Source organism: Perna viridis, chromosome 5 (genome assembly GCF_037379345.1).
Source record: "Perna viridis isolate PV_CMFRI_1.1 ecotype Kerala chromosome 5, ASM3737934v1, whole genome shotgun sequence".
NCBI classification, from domain to species: domain Eukaryota; kingdom Metazoa; phylum Mollusca; class Bivalvia; order Mytilida; family Mytilidae; genus Perna; species Perna viridis.
In genome coordinates this window covers 36,975,990-36,997,882 of record NC_142449.1, presented here as the reverse complement: position 1 = coordinate 36,997,882, position 21,893 = coordinate 36,975,990, and the positions used below count along the sequence as shown (strand labels likewise).

The 21,893-nt window shown below is 33.0% G+C and overlaps 1 protein-coding gene across 3 annotated transcripts in view; it reads left to right on the top strand.

Moving 5' to 3' along the window:
- The window catches only part of LOC148617307 (uncharacterized), an 86,020-nt gene that overhangs the window by 27,548 nt on the left and 36,579 nt on the right, over window positions 1-21,893 (top strand). For 2 of the 3 annotated variants that reach the window (XM_088584925.1, XM_088584923.1), the window contains exons 3-4: window positions 12,923-13,351; window positions 17,574-17,684. In XM_088584925.1, the coding sequence (XP_088441051.1) occupies window positions 12,923-13,351; window positions 17,574-17,684 (540 nt within the window). The remainder of the gene's footprint in view (window positions 1-12,922; window positions 13,352-17,573; window positions 17,685-21,893) is intronic. The other variant, XM_088584924.1, reaches the window with a different exon arrangement.

The following is a 21,893-nucleotide window of genomic DNA, read 5'->3' as shown; positions in this document are numbered from 1 at the left end:
AATGATCCTTATTTTTAGGACTACTGAAGTCTTAAGGCATAAAATTTGTCAGACGCCTTCTTATAAGAGTTATTGCCCTTGACAGGGGAAATTGACAATGTCTTGAAAACTATGAAAGATTTTGACTTTCATTTATTGAAATAAACTTTATGATAAGTCCTATCAAAGTTCTTGAGTCAAAATTGTTAGACAACTTCTTGTTTCATTTATTGCCCTTGAAAGGCAAAATTCAACCAGGTAAGCGATTCAGGCTCCTGGGAGCCTCTTGTATTGTAAGAGTATGGGGTATATACATTATCACAGGGAAATATAAATTAGGTTCTATTCTGGTCATAGAGAAGATTTGGCTATTTTCAAGGAGAACCAGTTCTTGTCAATTGGATAAAAGATATATTTTTCAGTACAAATTTTGCTATAGAGCTTACTTTAAAGCAAAATATTTGAGATGCTTTGTCTTGAAATGTTTGACACTAATTTTTGTATGTGCTTATCTGACAGGAGAGGATGAAAAAATTGGTGTTGGGCATTACTTGCTGCCAGGAACTTTTTTACCAGTAGAACTACTGTACCTCTAAAAAAGTAGGAGTTGTACAATTCTGGCTGCTCTCTTGATTTCTGAGGCAAGGCTCATATGTAACATTGTTTCTCATTACTTAGTCAGATCTAATGAGATTGATGAAATCTCTGTAACCTGTCTGCATAGAATTTCCTCCATAATTGCATCAAAATAGCTGACAGTCTGCAATATCAATCCATTTTATGGCCAATGGGCAATGCACTTCAAATATCCTAGAAAGGTCAGCAGACAGATCATGCTAAAGCCTCTTTATAGTGGGGAAAAGCTTCAGAAATTATGTAACTAGACAGATTGGATCTTATTCTCTGGCGGAAAAAGTATTGAAAGAGTCGTCAACATTAGGTAAATACTAAGTACCTGTCTGATAGGAATCTAATCATTTTCTTGATCCACTGAGATTTTAAATATAATTATTATTGATGATAACCCTTGGTTCATAGGATTATGTCTGCGGTTTCTCTACGTCACCACAAATATTCTGTCACCCTTCAGCCAAGTCTGAGTGATTTCCCCTTCACATATCTTGTTACATACTATGTGTCCTACCTTACTTAAATAAAAAATGAATTTGTTATTAACAGGTGTGCACATGTACTTATGAAAGGTTTTGTGGTCTGTGATGAAGTCACATTTCATTCAAAAAGAAAATGTCAAATTAGAAGTAATTTCTTGAAGGGTAGCACTTTAAATTGATTATTTAAAGTTCATATATAAAAGTTGTTGTGTTAATCCAATCTGGGTCATTTTTAGGAATACTGTTCAAAAGTAAGTTCAATGTTCATGACTTTTCACCTTGATAAATGGGGAAAGAAGGGTTGCTATATTGAAAACTAGGATCTTCAATCATTTTTGTCTGTTTTTTGTTTAATTTAATATCCATGTCTATGGTATAATGTTACTTGTATACTTCTACTTTGACTGTATTCAGCAAAATATCACACGATTTCTCTATTAACACTATGTTTGTTATGATTAGGTCAATTCTGTTGTTACTTGTGTTTGTAGTAGGTGTAAAGATTTCAGTGTTGATTCTCTGAAAAGAAAAGAAAAAAAAATGTTCGGCATGTAATGTCACCTTAAGGAGGTAGACCTAGGGTTAGGGACATAATCCTTGAAATCAGTGGTGTGTTTGTATCAAATTCAATTTCACCAAAGCCTCTCAAGCTTTCCTTTGAAACAGAATGAAATCAGTCCAATTTACTTTGATGCTTTCATTGAGTGATGTAAAATGGTAAATACAAATGTTTCAACGATTTTTAAAAGTTGTGTCCCTTATCCTAGGTCTACCTCCTTAATGCAAGACAGATATCATGGAAATTCTAGTTTGTCACATGGTCAAGACAGGACAGCTTGGCATTAGTACAAGTAAAAATAAATTTTGTGCCTTTCTCATATCCTAGTTTTATTAAAGATCATCTCAATCATACATCTATTAGGAAGACTATCTTACAGTGTGTACTTAGAATGACCTTTAAATTTGTTTTTGTAAAGGAGAATTATTTGTTTTCATATAGTTAATGTATAAAGTTCTTCACCTACATGTAGTTTGACTTAAATTTAGCCCAGTTAATACATTCTTTTAGTTCATGTCATTGGATTTAACTTTAATGAGAAAACATTGTAATAATCAAATATTATGCAAATTTAACTTATAGTTAGTTATATGCAACTTGAAGCTCAAGGGCCTTATTTTTTCACCATTTAATAAAGACCTGTCATTCACTTTATGGTCTAGGGAAAGTTGATCAAGTCGGTGAAAGCTGAAAATAAGTAAAATTTAACCTCAGGTGAATAGTATGAATGTTAAATCTGCATTTGAAATTATAGTATAATAATTATACATGCTTCTCATGTGTTAAATTACTTATTCACCTGAACAAGGCTATGTTAGTGATATGTAGGTATGACTTATTTAACAGGATGTAAGGGGTTTTAATACTTTTTGTCAATTTCTAGACTAGACTTGATCAATAGACTTTAGACTTGATTTTTTTGTGGGGAAATCGGTCGTGGAATTTGAGGTAATTGCAGCGGTTTTTAGAAAGTTGTTGTACATTTCACGTGTCAAGTAAAATCATGTAATGGCTGTACAAGTTAAGCTTGTTGTGTCTAGATTAATGGTTTATGTTTAGTCCCGACATCAGTATAAATGTTAGCTGACAGCTGTTTCTCCTGTTGCAAACACCATGTCTAAACTTTCTGTTGATCCTTACCTTTTGTATCTCTCATGTTTGTATTTTTCTATACATTGTAGACACTACAACATTCTTCAACTTACTTTTCAAAATCAGTATTATACATACCCTCCTTATTAGCCCCTTAATGTACTGGACATTTCTTCCTACTGGTCTAGCTCTTATGGTGAAGAATACTTTGTAATTTCCAAGAGTTGTAATAGATTTTTCAAAATCTTTAGAACATTAGTGTATAACCTAACATCAAAAAAGATTCCTAGATTTTCATTACCAATGAGCATGGTGAGATCTATTTCTTTTTAGTATATTTAGCCATGTTGGAGTTGTTGCCTTTTTTTGGTGTTTTAATCTCTATATTTAATGTTAATTCTTTCAAATATCTTCTGCTCTGAAACTACCAGACCAATTAGAACCAAATTTTGTATTAATACTTATTCGGGTATTTTGTATAGATCTGATGTGGAGATTTTGATCCGTCAAAAAAAATATGGCCACAGTTATTTACAATAGAACAAAGGGGTCAGTCTGAAGTTTTTCTTGTATATCTCCAAAACTGTTAGGTTCAGCAAATTTTTTTCAGTTGCCAAAAGGATCCTTATTATAAAGCTTAGAAAAGTCTGCAGGGTCAAAGTTGTTGGAGGACGCCTTGTTAAGAGTTATTCCCCTTGAAAGGTGAAAAATGATGTATTTTTTTTGCAATTATCAGTCAATAGCTTGAAAACTAAGATAGATAGAAAGAAACTTTCGATTGCTGAAATGATCTTTATGGTAAGGCCTACATATAGTCTTCATTGGATCATAGTTGTCAGACAACTCCTTGTTAGAGTTATTAATGGGCAAAAAATGATGTTTTTAGCAGTTTTCAGCCAGTATTTTGAAAACTATAGTTGACAGAAAGACACTTTCAATTGATAAAAGGATCCTTATGATAAGAACTACCCAAGTCTTTTTGGGTCAAAATTGTTAGACAACTTCTTTTTAAGAGTTATTGCCCTTGAAAGGCAAAAGTTTAACCAGGTGAGCTTTTCAGGCTCCTTGGTGCCTTTTGTTTATTGCAGTTTTTGGGTGAGTGCAAGGAAAATAGTTGAATCTACCACATGCATTGGTGGTGTAGAATATTGATTCTCATGCACATGTGTGTACTGTCAATAGCATAGGAATGGTAAAATAAATATGATGTCAATGTATTCATGGTCATTCATGTACTGTAGGTGTCAGTGACAATTGAGAATAAATAATGATTTTAGTGCTGAAAATATTCATCTGCATTATATAATAAAAAGTTGTAACAGAAGTGTCCCACCAAGTATCAAAGTTTTGTTTATTTATTGTCTGCTCTTTCTGTACTATAATGGGAACATCTGCCAGGTGCTTGTATACAATTTACATGCATGTTTGTTGACAGATATATTTCCTGATAAACAAAAGCAGATGTAGGTTAGATTTTTATGACAAGATGGCCTCATTTTGCCCTCAGAAGAAAAACTTCATTTATGACAAGGACAGTAGTCAGCTGAATGATTATGATTTGTGCTAATTTCCTACTTATGTATCAACCAATGAAAATGGTGGCCCTTCTAAATTTTAGTGTGCTTCAAGCACACAAAATAGTATTGGAAATCTTGAGCCAAGTTTGATGGCTACATGGCTACTAGCCGAGTCTTGTGAAGAAGAAAGTTTAGTTGTTTTGAGCTATTTTCATATACCCACCCCCTTATTATTTTTCATCTATTTCATAGTACATAGTGAGCTCTGAAACAGGGGCTAGGGTTAAATTTGAAGTTAGATCCCCCAAAAATAATGGTCTTGTTTCATGTAAGAAAAAAAATAGGGTAGGTAGTTAGGAAAACTATTTTATTTTTTCAAAAACTTTGGGGAAACAATTAAGACTTAATCAGTGCTTGAGCCAAAATGGCCATGGATGTGAAAAAATGTCTAGAATTAAATGATAAGCTTGATTGATACTTTATGTCTTAAAAATTATTATTGTTATTGGAACATATACTGAGTGTCAAAATGAAAGACACACTTTTGATTTAAAACAGAAAAAAAAACGTGCTACTAAGGCTTATTGGCATTGAACCACCCAGGAACTATAAAACCCAGTTGCACTGTACTGCAGTTATTTCATAATTGATTAATACAAGGGTTTAAATTAGTCTGAGATCTGGGACCCTTAATTTCTGAACCAGGCATTGATTTCAAATGAAGTCGTAAGTGTGAAATTAATCGTAAATTATGACGTCACAATGCTATTTTAGATTGTGACATCATTACTTACAATCAACTTTACTCTTGACTTTTTGTGAATTTGAGATCAGGACCTCATATATTTCATTTACTTAGGTCCTGGACCTTTAACTCTTTTCACTGGCTATTAACTCTGGACTTATTTTTTTGTTTTCTTCAAATGGACCATTGATTTGGAACTTGATGAGTCCAAGACCTTCAACTCTTCAAAGTAAATTTGAACCCCTGACTTACGGATAACTGATGATAACTTGCTGGTAGTTTTAAACCTTATCTATGTTCAAGCAGACTTGGTAAATTACACAATGATTTTTGGAATGAAAAAAGAAAAACATACCGCCCACCTTAATTTTACTGAAGTACAAAACAACCCCCTTAAAGATTCACCCATAAATAATTATCCCCAAGGTTGGGGATCTATGGATATGGTGCGTCTGAAAGAAAGAGACATTGCCAAGTTGTTGCATGGAAGGTGAATTATAATTCTAAGATATGCTTTATCATACTTGGGTTGTTAAGAACTACATATGTAGGTTGAAATTGAAAAAAAGGTAGTAGACAAATATTTAAACAAGTTTAGATCAAATTTACCTTTGCATGTTGGAGCTGTTGTTTACAAATGTTCAGCATGACAATACAGTTCTCACATACTTGTTGTACCAATGCAGTTAATCATTTACATTTGCCAAATTTATTTCAGTTTTAGTCATAAGCATGTATCAGAAATGTTTGTTTTGTCTCTTCTTATGAACTAAAATAGTTTTAGAGCAGGGTCAAGCTCAGAAATATTGCAACAATGCATTCTGATAACTTTTCACAGGAAAGGCATGAATCATGTACATGTATATTACTTGATAATCAAAAATCGACAATTCAGTGATATGTTGTTTTTTCAAAACTTAAGGGTGGACATATCAAGTTGAAGAATTACGTGAGTAATACTAGCTGTAAGGAAGTGTAAGATTAGAGAAAGGTAGAAGAAGGGAACGAATAAAGATTTAGCTTAATTCCATGGATTTGAGCAGGAAGATATGAAGAATTTTACACTGCTGACAGCCTAAGACAGAAATCTCAGACACCCAACAACAAGATATCTAGAAATCTTTATCAAGGCTGTACTTAATTTGGGAACATTGAAATTGTACTCAAGGGGTGTCATAGATTTTGTGTTCCTTTTTTCTCTCTTTTCCTGATGCAGTCGTGATAGTTTTGCTTTTTACCTTTGACCTTAAAGTTGCTCTTCTATGACAATGCATCACCTGGTCGCTATTCCTTTTTCTGATTGACCAAATGCTGATAAAAATTGTATCGAAAACTGAAATGTTTTCTTGAATGAAATGTAGAAAATTATAAATAAAAAGAAGTGTCGGCTATCTTTTTTTTCTTTCTTTTTTTAAATAGTACTTGTTAATTTTTACCCAAAAGCAGAGCCCACTGCTTGCCTCCCTGTCTTTTTAACAAAGAACACAGGAAATATCACATGACAAGTGTAGGAATATCCATTTCTCAAAAATGGGAAATATTTTTATATGACACTAATTGAGCAAAAAAATTGATCCATATATAAATAAATGTTAAATATTGTTATGTTCTTGGTGTCAGTACAGAAAAACTTTCCTCTTTACCTAATTCCTTTAAGGTTTAGGAATTTATTTTTCTGTACAGCAGTGTTTTCAAAATACTCACCTAATGCACTAAACGTTCTGTGTGTACCAATAGTACTTGTAAGGGCCTCCTGCCAAAACAACAAGTAAGTGGCCATAAAAATCTAGGATTGGGCAGTTATTTCAGCCATATTTTTCACACAAACACTTGAGCCAAGTTTTATGGACTAGTACTCAGACTAACCTGGAGACAAGTCAGTGTATCAGGAGCTATATGCTGTGGTAATATATTTTAATATTGGTCATGAACCCATCCAAGCAACCTGATCTATAGACCATGACATACAGTGTCTGCAATCTGCTGAAATTGCTAGTTATGTTGCTTCCTCATTCCAGGCTTTTAAAGATAAGCCATCATAATACTCAAGTATGTTGACAGTAAGATGCCAACAGGGTATTATATTTTGTTGATAACTGTCGCCAAACCAAGTCCTTGGAGTCTCCTATCCTTACCATGTTGGAAAGAAATTATTGACGTGATGGTATTTTTACTCTTTTCCATTGATGATTAGAGAAAATGCAATGGATGAAAATATGAGATTTACTGATGTTGTGTTAATAGCTTATTTTTGTTTTAATACCCTATAGATTTGATTTTTTTTGCCGACATCTTGTCTGGGAATTAAGCTGGTTTACTGTTCATTTTGAAGTGTGATGTTATTGTTTTCTATCAGATAAACAGCAGGGCAAAAACTTCACTAATCTTCATATTATGCACTTAATGTATATGATTGTGGTAAAATGAAAAACTGCCAATGTCTGAGGCAAGTCTGCAAGGGTTGGTTGTATACATCTCATGTTCAGTTTATTCATCTGGGCTGAGCAATTAGAATTTACATGACTGCATGTATCTTGAAAAGAACTTTACAGATGAGTAAAATTTGAATGATGGAATTTATGAAGGGGTATAGATTACTGATTTGATTGCATTTATCAAAGGTATCATCAAGAGAATAGTACTGTGGACTATAAGTTGCATGTTTTTAGTTGAGGTTAACTTTTGGGGTTTTTGATCCTTCAGCATCAAAATACCTTATGTCGCTGGTCCATCACTGTAACCTCACTATTTCTGAACACTACACAAAAATATAGTCCAAGTGTAATTCCTTTTATAGCATTCAACACCTCTTTTAAAACAAGTAAATATGTTTCCTGCATTTATTCAGCTCAATAATGTTCTATTATTTCTGCAAATAAAATTAGGATCTAGTCTTCATATCAACTGAAGATTTGAGGAACTCCTTTTTGGCCTTGAAAGATATTTAGTCATAAATTTACATTTAGGGAATTCAATTCTTGCTGTAATGTGTCAAGAATGTTCCATTTAACACACTTACCAGTCAAATTCTCCATCCTATTTACCATTAATAAACAGGAAGTGAAGAGCAGTGATTTTAATCAAGTAAAATTGGTGGGAAAATTCAAATTGATAAAGTTTCTTGTTTTTAAAAATCTGTTCATCAAGGAAATTAATTTCTTAAGCTGATATTGGGTTTATAAATTTTCATTTAGTTCTTGCAGTATTTTGTCAAAAAGTGTAAAATGTGTCAAGAATGTTCCATTTAACACACTTATCAGTCAAAATCTTCATCTTAGCTATCATTGTGATTTTAAAAAAGTAAAATTGTTGGGAAAATTCAAATTGATAAAAGTGTCTAGTTTAGAAAATCTTCTGTTGGTCAAAGAAATTATGGTCATAAGCTGAAATTGTTTTTTTTAGTATACATGTAATTACAGTGTAAGATAAATACTCATTAATATAGTTTTGGAATGTAGATGCACATTAACTTTTGGACAGGTTTAAAAATTAGGGATTAAGGTGAAATGGAACAAAATTTGTAAATGTGTGCAAGGTTGGATCAGTAGTATGGAATGACATTCAGTTCATTCATACAAGGAAAAAAAAACAGTTCTTAATAATATGTAAAATGCAAATATATGACTATATTTTTATTTTACATCATGTAATCCTTGAAGTTTTGTTCATACAACATTTTCACAAAATCAAAAACCTCCAGTGTTAACAGCACTTTGATTTTTTTCCATTGTTAGTGATTCAGGTAAACTACAATTAATGAGTATTTTTTAAAATTGTTTTTGAATACATCCATTACTGTTAAGTACATATAATACATTATTACAAATTAGACTGGTAGTTCAAACTTTTCCTAAACTATTGAAGAACAAAAGAAGCAGATGCCAAAAAGAAATTTATAAAGGAACTACCATTTGATATTTAAGGAGGTTTGGGTAAAAGCAAGATCAAAACTTTCTTGAAATATAAAGGCAGAACATGTCACTAGCAAAAATGGAATGGCAAAAATCTCTCATTTTCCTAAAAAAAAATATTTATGCTTTGGTGCTTTGTGCTACTTGGGTAAAAAGACAAGAACTCTATTTTCTCTAAATATATGCATCTTAGCTCACCTTTGAAAAATCAAATGGATGATCCATAAGTAGTAAGGAAACCCGGTACATATCTTGGATCAGGGTTCACAGACAAGCTTCAATAATGAGAAGTTTTATTTTACCAATTTTACGTCTGAATTGATATAATACTTAAATTTTTTTTTAGTTATATAACTTTAGATGAGATATTCAAGAATTTTAAAGATACGTCAAAATGATACCATGAAATTTTAACTTTTTTAGTTACATAATTTTAGAGGAGATATTCAAGATATTCTTAAGAAAGGCTGTATTATTCTAGAATTGATATGGATGTTTTTAGGGCTTCTGTGGATTTGATTAGCATTATGCAATACTTCCTGTTTTTCAACTTTTTGAACCGGACTAGTTTATTTTCAGTTGTATAGGTTTTCCAATTGTCAAGGCTAAAATATCATGATGGAACCAGCTCCATAAAAGTAGAATGATAACTATCTTACTTGCCTTGTCTATATTCAAGTTAAAGCAAGTTTTGAAAGAAATGAAAATAAGATGTCCTATGCATTGGTCTCATATTTGGAAATTTATTAAAACAAGATTAGGGGTATGTTACAATTAACACTCACTGCTCTACTATTCTTGATCTATTGTGGTTTCATTTTCATTTGTGTCGATTTTCCTGGTAAGAGGAAAAACAACAGTTCACTGGATACTCGAAATTATAGTTTGTGGATCAAATAATTTAAAAACAAAAACAGAAAAATAAACATATATCTATGAATTTTTGGCAAATTGTCCCGTTATCTGAAATTTTTAAACGAACAGTTTGTAAGACTTAAAAGCATTCAAACTATTGAATGTTGTTTTAGGGGACCACATGTTTTCTCACACTGGTATTGAAATGCATTAGTGCCTTGATACATAAGTAATTTTGATTACAAATGAAATATTTATGAAACATCCTTCAGGGAAGCAAGACTCCTGTTTTCATTTTCCAGATAATTAGTTAAAGTTCCGGTAATTCTAAATTCTTGCGAATGAAAACTTTAGGCACCAATGCTAGTTGTATGAAAAATGGGAAGTGGTAAAATCCTGAGTTTACCAAACATCACTTTTATGACAACCACCATCAGTGGAAAGCTGAGAATACTGAACATCACTCTTAGAATTTAATTTTGGTTATCTGACATTACATAATGCAGGTAGTCCCAAGGCCATATATGGCTATAAAACAATTGATATTCCGTTAAATTGAACATTTAAGGATGTTGACCACTGGCTATGGCTTCATCCCTGTTTCACTTGACTGATACAGAGTTTAAACATTCATTCACAGGAATTATTGTTCATTGGAATCTTAATTTGTCGTTCAACTCAACCCATGAAAACCACAAAAAATAAGTATCCAACAAATAAAAATGAAAACACAGTATGTATTTCTTGGATTCAGTTTTTAACCTAGATTACCAAAAACTCATTACTCTTCCAAGGAAACATGCACATAGTGCCTTGTCTAGGTTCAAAGTTATAAAAGATTTTTAGGATTCTAAAGGTAATGTGGTGATTTCTTAGGTTAGATAACTACTGTGGAAATCTACATGAAGTACTGTTGTTTTATGGACCATTGTAACCTCTCGAGTTAATTTTACTAATGAAACTGATTGAGAATTGAGCACATATACTATCTTTAAAAAAAAAAAAGACGACAGACGCAGTAAAATTTTGTTATTTTTACTCATTCTTCAAGAAAATAAAACATGGCACATCATTTCAATATTCAATACAGTTTTTTCAAGGCCACTAAGTTATCTGTGTTTGTCCAATAGGAAAACAGAATTGCAATCAGGTGACTTGCGTTTTCATGGAAGAGCGTCTTTAAGGTCAAAGGGTAAAATGCAAAACTATACTGACTGCATCAGAAAAAGATTTGGGGTAGTTCAATGAACATTTATTGCTGTGTTGTTCTTAGACTTGTCTACACGTTTCCTTGATAATTTTTATTTATTAGCACCTATTAGTTTTCCTGTGTAGATCACCAAACACTCATTAGTGGTCTTAAGGTTATATACATGTAATGCAGTTAGGATTCTGACAGTAAGTTGTCAGTCATTCTAAGGTTTTGCAAGTTATTCTACAGTCAGGATTATTGACTGTCACATTCTTTTGACCTTCTTAAGCTCTGATTAATTTTTATTATGAAGGACAATATACATGTAGCTATGAGTCATTCCTTCTTATGTTCTAAAACAAGCTAGATCACAAACTAAAATAATGTTCAATCTGTGGAAACACATACATGTAGTACTATCTATGGACCATCTAAAGTTCTGTGTCTCATGGCGTAATTGAGGAGTTATGAGTCATTCTTTCTGAAGTTCCAAAGCAACCTAGATCACAAATTTTTGTTCTATCGATAGGGACATACATGTAGTTGTAGTACTATTTTTTTTTATCTAAGGACTATCTCAAGTTCTGTGGGACTTGGGAAGATCCAAGTAGTAATGTTATGAGTCATGCTTTCTGAAGTGCTGATAAAACCGCCTGTACATCAGAAATGTGTTTTACGCAATAGAATATCAGATTGCAATGTTTTGTCTAAATACAGCTGTGGCATATTTTCTACCAACAAATATGGAAAAACCAAACTATTCTTTTATCATGACATTTTATCCAGACTTAATTACTCTATGCTTCCTCACAGAGTTTACTTATGACTCAATTGTTTCCATGGGACAGAATATTAAATCTTGAAGTATGGTGGCTTAAAAGTATATATTTTTCTGGGTTCTGGGAACATTCCTTAAACGGAGTTACTTATCCAGTATGGAAGACTTGAAAGATTGACTTGGCTTATGTTTGCTTAATGTAAGAAATTGTTGATTTAGGATACTATTTGAAGAAGTTTTGGCACAAATTGGTTGAGGTGTTATATTGAGACAGGCTGCTAAATTGTTTGATACCAACCTTCATTTTTTTTAAGTTTGGAAAATTTTTTCTTAATCTGTTCTAACACAATGATTTTTAAACTGTGAACAATTTACTGTGCAGTTTAGATTTCAATCAATGAGGGTAAATAAGTGCTATGTGAAAGGGTCGATGAGTGCAAGTAGCTGTTCGCGCACTTGTCCGTATGTATTAGTCTGTAATATGGAAATCAGATATAAATCGTAGACTGTCAAGTTTTATTTTGTCTAGTGTGTGTATTTGTGTGGGTATTATGCAATCTCCTGACAATTGTTTTGTCTTCTCACTTACACATTATTCCTCAATGTAACATTTTCTTGAACACATTCATGACGATTGTTAACAAGCCTAAAATTTAATGATTCCTGTCTGAAAGTATCAGCTATAAATAGATTCTTTGTCATCTTTCCTTATATGGAATGGGCTGAATAACCATTTTCAAACATGGGATTCTTAGCCTGTACCTTATTAAAATAATTTACTCAATGACAAGGACTTGCAGGATTAATCAGATGACTTTTTTTTCTGTTTAGAAACACTAAAATTATAGCTTGTAACATCCTGGCACAGACTATGCTGCTCCTTGATTAACATCACTCCATTACATGTAGAGATTATTTATTATGAGAGGAGGGTTCGGAATTGTGTATTGGCTTGAATACATAAAGGATCCATGATAGTTTAAGTTTTATGGTTACATTACAAGTAGGTACAACCTTACAGCCATCTCTGTACAGTAACAGCAAAGTTTACATAGACAACTGACTGTATTTGTGGTTGTTTAATTGTAAGGTAACAGAAAATTCTTATTTGCAGCTGTTCGATATTTTACATCTATTTCAGGATCACTAGTTTAGTAAATGTTCCATTTTTTTCTTTTGTAGCAGTTTGTAGTTTTACATATTCAAAGAAAGATCAAATTCACGCCCTGTCATCTGATTATCAACGCCAAGGGTATGAGCGGAAGTGTGAATATGTGATAAAAGCCCCAAACAGCTATATTATTCAACTCAATTTCACAGATCTCATTGGATTTAGAACTCTTCAAAGTTCGACGTCTTTTACTCCGTCAGAGGAGGAGTTTACGGGACCTGATTCAGCCTCGCTGGACCACAACTGTCTTCCTCCGGAGTTGATTATCAAAGAAAGAACGTTGAAAGGAAGAGAAATTCGAACCCGAACCATTTGTAATTTAAATTACAAAATACCCCAAGTCTTTCATTATAAGTCAAACTTTGTGAAAATTATTTTCCTGTGGGTAAAGAATGCAAGGAGTGGATTTAAACTTGATATAGACTTTCAAAAAAGTAGTAGTAAGTATTAATCATATTAAGATATAATGCATGCAAAATTTCTCAGAAATGAGTGAGACCATGAAGTTGAAGATTTCTTTAAAAAGCTTGCTCACTGTTAGCGAATTGTTTTGTTGTGTCTCGGTTCTTTCAATGCCATAATAACAATCAACGTTACATGTGTTGACCAGTAAAAATTTAGAAGTGTTCAGTATTTCATCTCCTTTCCTTTTTCTACCAATTTCATAATGATATCAAATTATTGGTTTCAAAATTGTAGAAGGATATAGGTTTTTAAATCTTTAGGATATTTCAAGCTGAATTGTAATGAGGAATCATTTCGAATTGATTACTTTGGAGGCTCTTTGGATTTTTTTTAAGTTGCATAAGTTAGGAATGCCTTAAATTTCACTTGCAAGCATCTTGTGTCACCTGGATTTATAGGCCTGATATGAATGTACATGTAGGTATTTCAGTGCTACTGATATAAAATGGTGTGCATCAAATTGCTCACATGTCATGTGTTTTTAGTCCTCACATGCATCAAGATTATCCACGAAGTATATGATTCCATCTTAAATCATACCCTTTTGTAATCCTGAGAATTGTGGACATCTGAAAAATCGTACCAATTAGAGATTTTTGTTTTAAAAAATGGGATATAAAATTAAGCATAGTATGCAACTTTCATCATAAGCACAGTTTGAAAAAAAGTGAGGTTTAGTAACTGAGATTTCTTGACAGAGGCTGACATTTATGGCTTTACCACTTTCTGTGAATTTGTTAGAAGCTCCTACCAATGCCTAAATATGAAATTGCTATTAAGAAGATCCTGTTTATCTGACTGACAAAGTGACAATTGCATAATCTTCTGAGACAAATACTTTGAAAAATCAATAATTGAATTGTCTGCTGCAGAAGGTTTTCCTTAGAATTTCAGACATTACTTCCACTAATGCTTGAGGTCAAAGATTGCATGACTGACTGTCTTCTAACATTGGTAACTCATGTGTTGAATACTTATGCATGATTGGTAATAAGTAGGTCATATTAAAATAGCCCACTGTTTTCATTTCCTTCCAAAGTTAAGTACTACAACTAGCCATTATTTTCAAATTTGGGTTATTATTTATTATTTAATTATTTGTTATTGAGATTTTCCTCCTAACTAAGCCAATCAGGTAAATATTAAATACATTTTTATCATCTTTCCAGTTTTGTCATAAAGGAAGTAAACCATCATTACACACTTGAGATTGTCTATTAAGGAGGAAGTTCATTTTTCTTTGTGTCTTTTCCATGACATGTGAGACCTTGCAACGTGAAATAGTGCATAATATTATGACAGTCTTTGTTGTCTAAATTTCCGAAAATAAACTCCTGCCCTGAATCTGAAAATAATTTTATGTAGGATACATTGGCTTGGAAGCAAAATTTCAGCAAGACGGCTGCTTTTACCAGCATTGGCCGGTAGGCTGGTCCAAATTTCAAAGACTGTTGCAGAACCTTTTCCCAATTATTTTTGAAAGACATGTTGAAACTTAAATATCTGATAACTTCTTGATATTAGTCAATGTAATTCATGTGTAATATTTGATAAGGTTTGCAAAAACAATGCATCTTATTACTGAGCTCCATAATAACAAATGTGGGGAAATTTGCTGAGATCAAATTTAGCACCTTTACTTATTTCAACAGATTCCCAGTCACCAGTGCAACTGTCAATTTTGTTTGGTGTTTGCCCTCTACAGAAAAAGTCCTGCTTGAATAATACAAAAAATTTTGTTTTTGAAGTTTGGCATCTTAAGGGATAATCTGTATTTCATATTAAAATTGCAAAAAAATACTGAATTTAATATATGTACTTGTCACTTTTCACTTCTTTGGTTAAAAAAAAGTCTAAACTGGTATTATGGTAAGGTAATCTCTCGGCTCCATGTCATCATTTCTAATTAAAACTAATAGGTTTTAGCTGTTACACAACGGTAACTGTCAGTCTCTGATGATAAGAACTAAGGTTTCCTTTACAGTCGATTTTCTCTGTATTTTTTCTTCCTCTAATATTTCTTGGTTAATTGACGATAATTTAATTTAGTGATAGTCTTGACTTTTTTTCTGTGTATAATGAATTATAACATGCACCTGCCATCAGAGATTAAAAGTATTTCTTTGTGCAGTCATCACATCAGTCTTGTATTTTTCATCAAGAGTAGTTAAAAAGGACTGATCAAATAAAAGCATGGAGATCAGAAGAAATACATGAAACTATTAGAACTTTGGCTACTTTACTTCATGTATATACATTGTATACACCTACATTTTGGATCTATGTTGGAGAGTGATTTTGTAGCAAATCAGAATTCAGCAAAAGGAATTTATTATTCTTATAAAAACAGTTACTATGTTGCCTCTTTCAACAGAAGCACAGGCTACATGTAAATACTTTTAAAGACAACCACCCATTACTAACTGAATACTTGGGGGAAGTTCAAAATTGGAGAAATTACCATTTTCAGCTTGAGATCATTTAATGAAAAATTCAAAGGAACAATATAAAATTTTTAAATCTCAAAGGGATTTTTTTTCAATCACAAAGAGAAAATAGTTGACAGCTTCTTGCCAACACAATTCCTGCAATTTAGTATCATTTAAAGGAATGTCTTCCCTGTAACTGTATTAATATTTCTAAAAAAATAATGAAGAATAAGTACACCCCGAAATGTTTGCATCTCTGTTTCCTTGTCCTTTATTTGAACTTAGATATATGCAGATATAGACTGTCTCTGTCTCCTTGTGTTCCATTGTCTCACCACACAGCTATATGTCTTGATAACAGTACATGAACATCATTAATTTTCAAACAGACTGTAGTTAATAAGGCTATTAATTAGACAAAAAATGTTCAATGAATTACAGCTGAAATTGACACTTGACGTCCTTTATTTGAACACCTGGTTCTTTCCCTTGTTTGCATTTTCACTGCACTTGTTGAACCACGCCATCTTGAGGGTGTATGGTTAGCCAGTGTTACCTGGTACAGTTTCTACATTTAGCAGTATTTTGGCAGCAGTCTTGGACCTGCCAATATTTGCTGTATGTGGATTGTCATGAATTCTGTAGGCTACCAAGACTGGTACACACCGATAAGTTCTGTCAAAGCTAGATTCTTGAACTAATTCCATTGACTGCCGATGGCAGTGAACCCCTAACTCATCTATTTTGGCCATTTTGTTTCTATTTAAAGAGTTGTGTTAAATGTTGCCAATCTGGACTAATTCTTACTACACTATGGTTTATAAGGTAATGTCTTTATAAGATGTAATACATGTAATAGCATTATCACAGTTCAGTGCCATGTCTGAATTAAATATATTCTGAAGAACTATGTTCTGAAGCAACTTGGTACAATGATGTTCTGGGATCTGTATGCTTTTAAAATTACATGAAATAACAAGAAAGCAATTATTTTTCAGATGTTTGCAGTAGAAAAAATTATCAGTTCGAAAATTGCTATATTTTATCAGTTGTTTGTGAAAGTATTTTTTTAAACAATTTTTAATGATTTATTGGGGGATTGATTGTTGATTGATTGTTGGGGTTTAACGTCGGAGCAGCAATATTTTAGCTATATTCAGATGATGAACATGAAATGGATGATAAAATGAACATGAAATGATGATGCAATGAAAAAAGGAATGGGACACAAGGATAATAGGGTCCAACAATTTTGATTGCTACTGGAAAAAGGGGGAGATGGGTAAGGTTGGCAATTCAGCCTCCTGTGGTGGAGCGCAAAGGTTCCTACTCCTATCGAATACCACAGCAAGGTTCTTTAATGTGCGAGGAATGTGGCATCTTTCCCAGCACAGTGCACCATTATGGTTTGCGGTCAGGTTTTCTGCATTATATTCTGACAACCCCAGCAGGTAACATGCGAGGGGTACCCCATTCCACCACCTGGGGCACATTTATTGGGGCAAAAAACTTCAATCCAATGTTTTTTGTTTTTTGTTTGTTTGTTTTTTCTTTTTACAGACAAAAAAAACTGGTAATTAGAAAAATATCAGGGTATTGGTACTTTTAACTCTTGAATGGAAACTGAATGTTTCTTCAAATGTTAGCTTTTCTTTTCTTTTTTTTTTTTAGATCAGTCAGACAGCAGTGCCCTTCGACCATGTCATTAAAAAGTAACTGGTTTTATTTTTCACTGTTCATATTCATTAAAATATTTCTATTTTTTCAGCTGAGTGTGAGTTTTTCTGTGATGAATCAAGGTGTATAGATTCCCTAGTCTGTCAAACAACAAGTGCCCCATCATTAAATGATGTACAAAGTTTAGGTGCTTCTCCTACTCGTAAGTATGAACCATTGCAATACTTGTAAATGTATACTGTTATTAAAAGCAACTTACTAATGAAGAAATAGCATTCTTGTGGTACATTTAAGTTTAGCAAACAAGAATGTGTCAGCATCACAAGGAACTCTTGCTGATCAGACCCAGACAATTGTATAGGGGATACACTTTATGACTTAGCTCAATCTTGATAATAAATATTGCAATTCAAACTTCCAAGGTTCATTATATAGAAAAACTAACTACCATGTGTGTGTTTATAAAACATAAGGTGAAATTGAATTGCTTTTAAACATTCTATTGGTGATATGCATTCAGGGATTCATGTCATGAAGGTCTTAGATACAGGTCCTTTAAAATGTCTGGTTTAGATGCATTCTTAACATTGACACTGAAATGTCTGGTACATTATCCCATCTGATATATGTGTTTGATTTTAACTCTATCTTTTGAATATACCTTTTATGTGTGTGCAAGGTTTTGTAATCAATTTGGATGATGTGGGTTTTTCATTGATATTATAAATGATTTTGAAGCATTGTATTGTTATGTGGTCATATCATGCCATTAGTAGTAGAGCTCTTATCTTGGGCTCAGTTGTTTGTTTGTTTTTGTTTGTTGGGGTTTAACGTCCGAGCAGCAATATTTCAGCTATATTCAGACAATGAACATGAAATGGATGATAAAATGAACATGAAATGAAGAAAAAAAAAAGGATGGGTCACAAGGATAATAGGGTCGACAAATTTTGATTGCCACTAGAACAAGGGGGATGGGTAAGGTAGGGCAATTTAGCCTCCTGTGGCGGAGCGCAAAGGTTCCTACTCCTATCGAATACCACAGCAGGGTTCTTTAACGTGCGAGGAACGTGGCATCTTTCCCAACACGGTGCACAACTATGGTTTGTGGTCAGGTTTTCCGTATTATAGCCTGACAACCCCAGCATGTAACATGCCAGGGGTACCCCATTCCACCACCTGGGACACACATCCCAGTTGCTCTGTGGGCAGAGCGCCTAGCCCCCGGCTAGGTTTCTGAGCACTATTTAGTCGCCTTTTACGACAAGCTTAGCGCTGCTGCAGGCTTATTCTTTTAACACCCGGACCTGCACGGGGCTGGGCTCAGTTGTAGAACTGGTTTCTGTATTTATTAATTTTAAGACATACTTTATGGCTACCTTTGTGCCTCTTGCATTCTTTGCTAATCAGCCTTAGGATATAAAGCTGGCTTTATAGGGGGTAATTTACTGGTATGATAAGTGCAGAGGAGGAAGAGATTTGACAATAGACCCCAGCAAACATGCCATTGTTTGCTCAGTGCTAAAAAATATTTAATATGTTTCAAGTGTGTTGAATTTAGAATGAACTGTTTAAAGTTTAATTATTACATATGACAATGTTTTATGTCGATCATGAAAGGTTGGTCTAGGCTTGTGATTAATCCCAGAGTAATGTGTTGCATATTTAAAGAGATGATAACAAGCCAGACTGGGTTCACAGAGCGGTCAATAACTTTTTTTCTGAGGCATTGGAATGTAAAACATAAATATTGAATGGATTTTTCAAGGATATTTCTGTATAAGACAGTGTGTGTGTAATATGTCTTCAAGATGTCTGATTACTTTTAGGAAATTATTGAACAATTTATAACTTGTTGAGATGTCTGTCTGACAAATGGTTTTTGTATGATCATGCACATGGAAATGATATTATCAATTTCACAATTGGTAGACTCCAGTCAAATGTAATCTAAATGTACATAAGTTATGTACCGTACCTGTACCGACACAACAGATTTAATCACTCCTCATGACCGAGATTTTGTACCTTGTTGAGACATTAAGGTTATTTAATGGTCTTTTTCTTTTGTATCATCAATCACAATATTATCAATAATATTTTTACTAATCTTCACTTCCTTTTAACCGAGAAAATACAGACCAGGATCTTTGTCTGACATTTTTTTAAAGGAAGAAATTCATTTGAAGGTTTTTTTTTATATTAAAATTTGAAATTTCATATCAAAGCTTATATTGAAGTGTATATCTAAATAATTCAGTAGTAAAGATTCATTCCTATTGGAAGGGTTTTTTTTGGTGTGTTTTCTTTTTACAGTTTTTGAAACCTCAATAAGATATTTCTGAAGGGAGATTGTAACTTATTTAATTTTTCCATTTGTTATTAGTCAGAAAAAAAACTTGATAACTGCTACCCCCACCCCCCCCCCACCCAACCTCATTATGTTAATGACCTTGAAAGTACATTGAATTGTTTAACCTTGAACTTCTCACTGATGACCTGAGTATATCTCTCTTAAACATGCAGATGTCATGTAATATTTACAAGTGCCTGTAAGAATGTTTGTCTGGCCTTTATATTTTACATGAACCTCTTGATGTAGCCATTTAGTGTTGTGGTTGAAATAACATGTCTAAGACAAAACTTCAATCCAGCATTGAGGAAATGGGATATCAGCATTTAAGATTGCCCTTGTCTGGTCCCAAACCTGAAAATTACTTGGGTTGAATGACTTTGATGTTATTGAACTCTAGATAAAAGTTAAATAAGCTATTTTCAGCACAACATTATGTGATTTGAATTAGTCTAATGTTGTTCTTCAAGACCTGACATTTTCTTTACCTTATTCGGATTGAGATCTGCTGTTTTTGTTGTCATTGTTTTTGTTTGCTGTTTTTTTTGTTACAAGTAAGTCCTTTTTGCGTCATACATGCTAAAACCCTGATATGGGATTGATGTTTGAACCACTTAGGCAAATAGTTTCAGGTATCCTATTTGTTGGTGACAGGAGTGTCAGATCAATAATATGTTGGTAATTTATGGATACACAGGCAAATATTTTTCACGTGAAATTCATGTTAAAAGAGCGTCACATGATTTTCATGTGAAATTCACTAAACACGACTTTCGTATGAACATTTCGTGTGAATTTCACGTGAAGGCTCCATTTACCTGAATTTCATGTGAACTCTGTCACTTAGTTTATTTGCTCAATATCATGTGAAATTCGTGTGAAAATCATGTGAAATAACTTTGCCTGTGTAGCAGAGGCATTTACTGTAAGAATTTGCTATGAATTTGCAAATTATTCATTCAACTTGTAAACCTGTCCATAGTACCTACATGTGTGTTAAAATCACACGAAGTTCTGGATTTTGCAAGTCAAATTACCAAAATACTGATTGTCTGAAAGTAGCATTAACAGGTTTTGGATATGTAGAATTTAAGTGAAGTGCTTTCTGATCTTAAATAATGGAATTTTTTTTCCTAAGCCGAGTGACCTTTGATGGTATTGAATAACCTGACATTGATAGCAATTAATAAACATTGCACTTTTAATCAGTGGTACTATAATTAGTTTAAATGCAGTTGAATGCTTCCAGTCGAGCCTCTGTAGTATGAAGATACACCAAAATGAAATATTTCATCCATGTAGGATTGTTCATATCAAAGGAACTTTAGTAAATGCCTAGACCAGTAGGAATTGTCTCATTTAACCAAGCTTCTTTGTCTCGTTTTGCATGTAAAACCTGCAGGGAAATTCGTTATGATATGCGGCTGATATGCCTGCCATTCGTTAAAACGGAAACTGAGGTACTAACACAATTATGAAGATATTGCATAATGATAGGCATTTCGTCTGAAGAGGAATGATTCATAAAGCTCTGATTTCTGGACAGGACCAAGAAATCACATTAATATGCATTCACAATGATTTCTCATTCATCAGAACTGGATCTTAAATTTTATATGCATTTTCCATAATAAGGCATTCCATTATGACATGGCAATATAAGGAGGCTGACTTGAATAAAATCCAGACAGAAAAAAAAAATGCAGATATTTGTTTTATACTGAATTTACAATTATTTCTCATTTTATGATGTGGTTGCCATGTTAGGAAGTTAGACTAGGATAAGCCAGACAGATTAATTGCAATTATTTGAGTTATACAGCATTGGCTATAATTGTACATTTCTGATTTTCATGTGTCATTGCCTTGTAAGCCTTTTGCCTGCCATTAAATCTTCCATATAGGATTGATCCAGACAGGATCGATGTGCCAATAGTATGCTATCTATCCAAATCATTGATAACTACATGCTACTCGTCTGCGGAGATTGAATAGAATTGGTGAATGGGAACCCTCTAGTACTTAAGGTGTAGCAAGTTATATCAGCTAATTATGTTC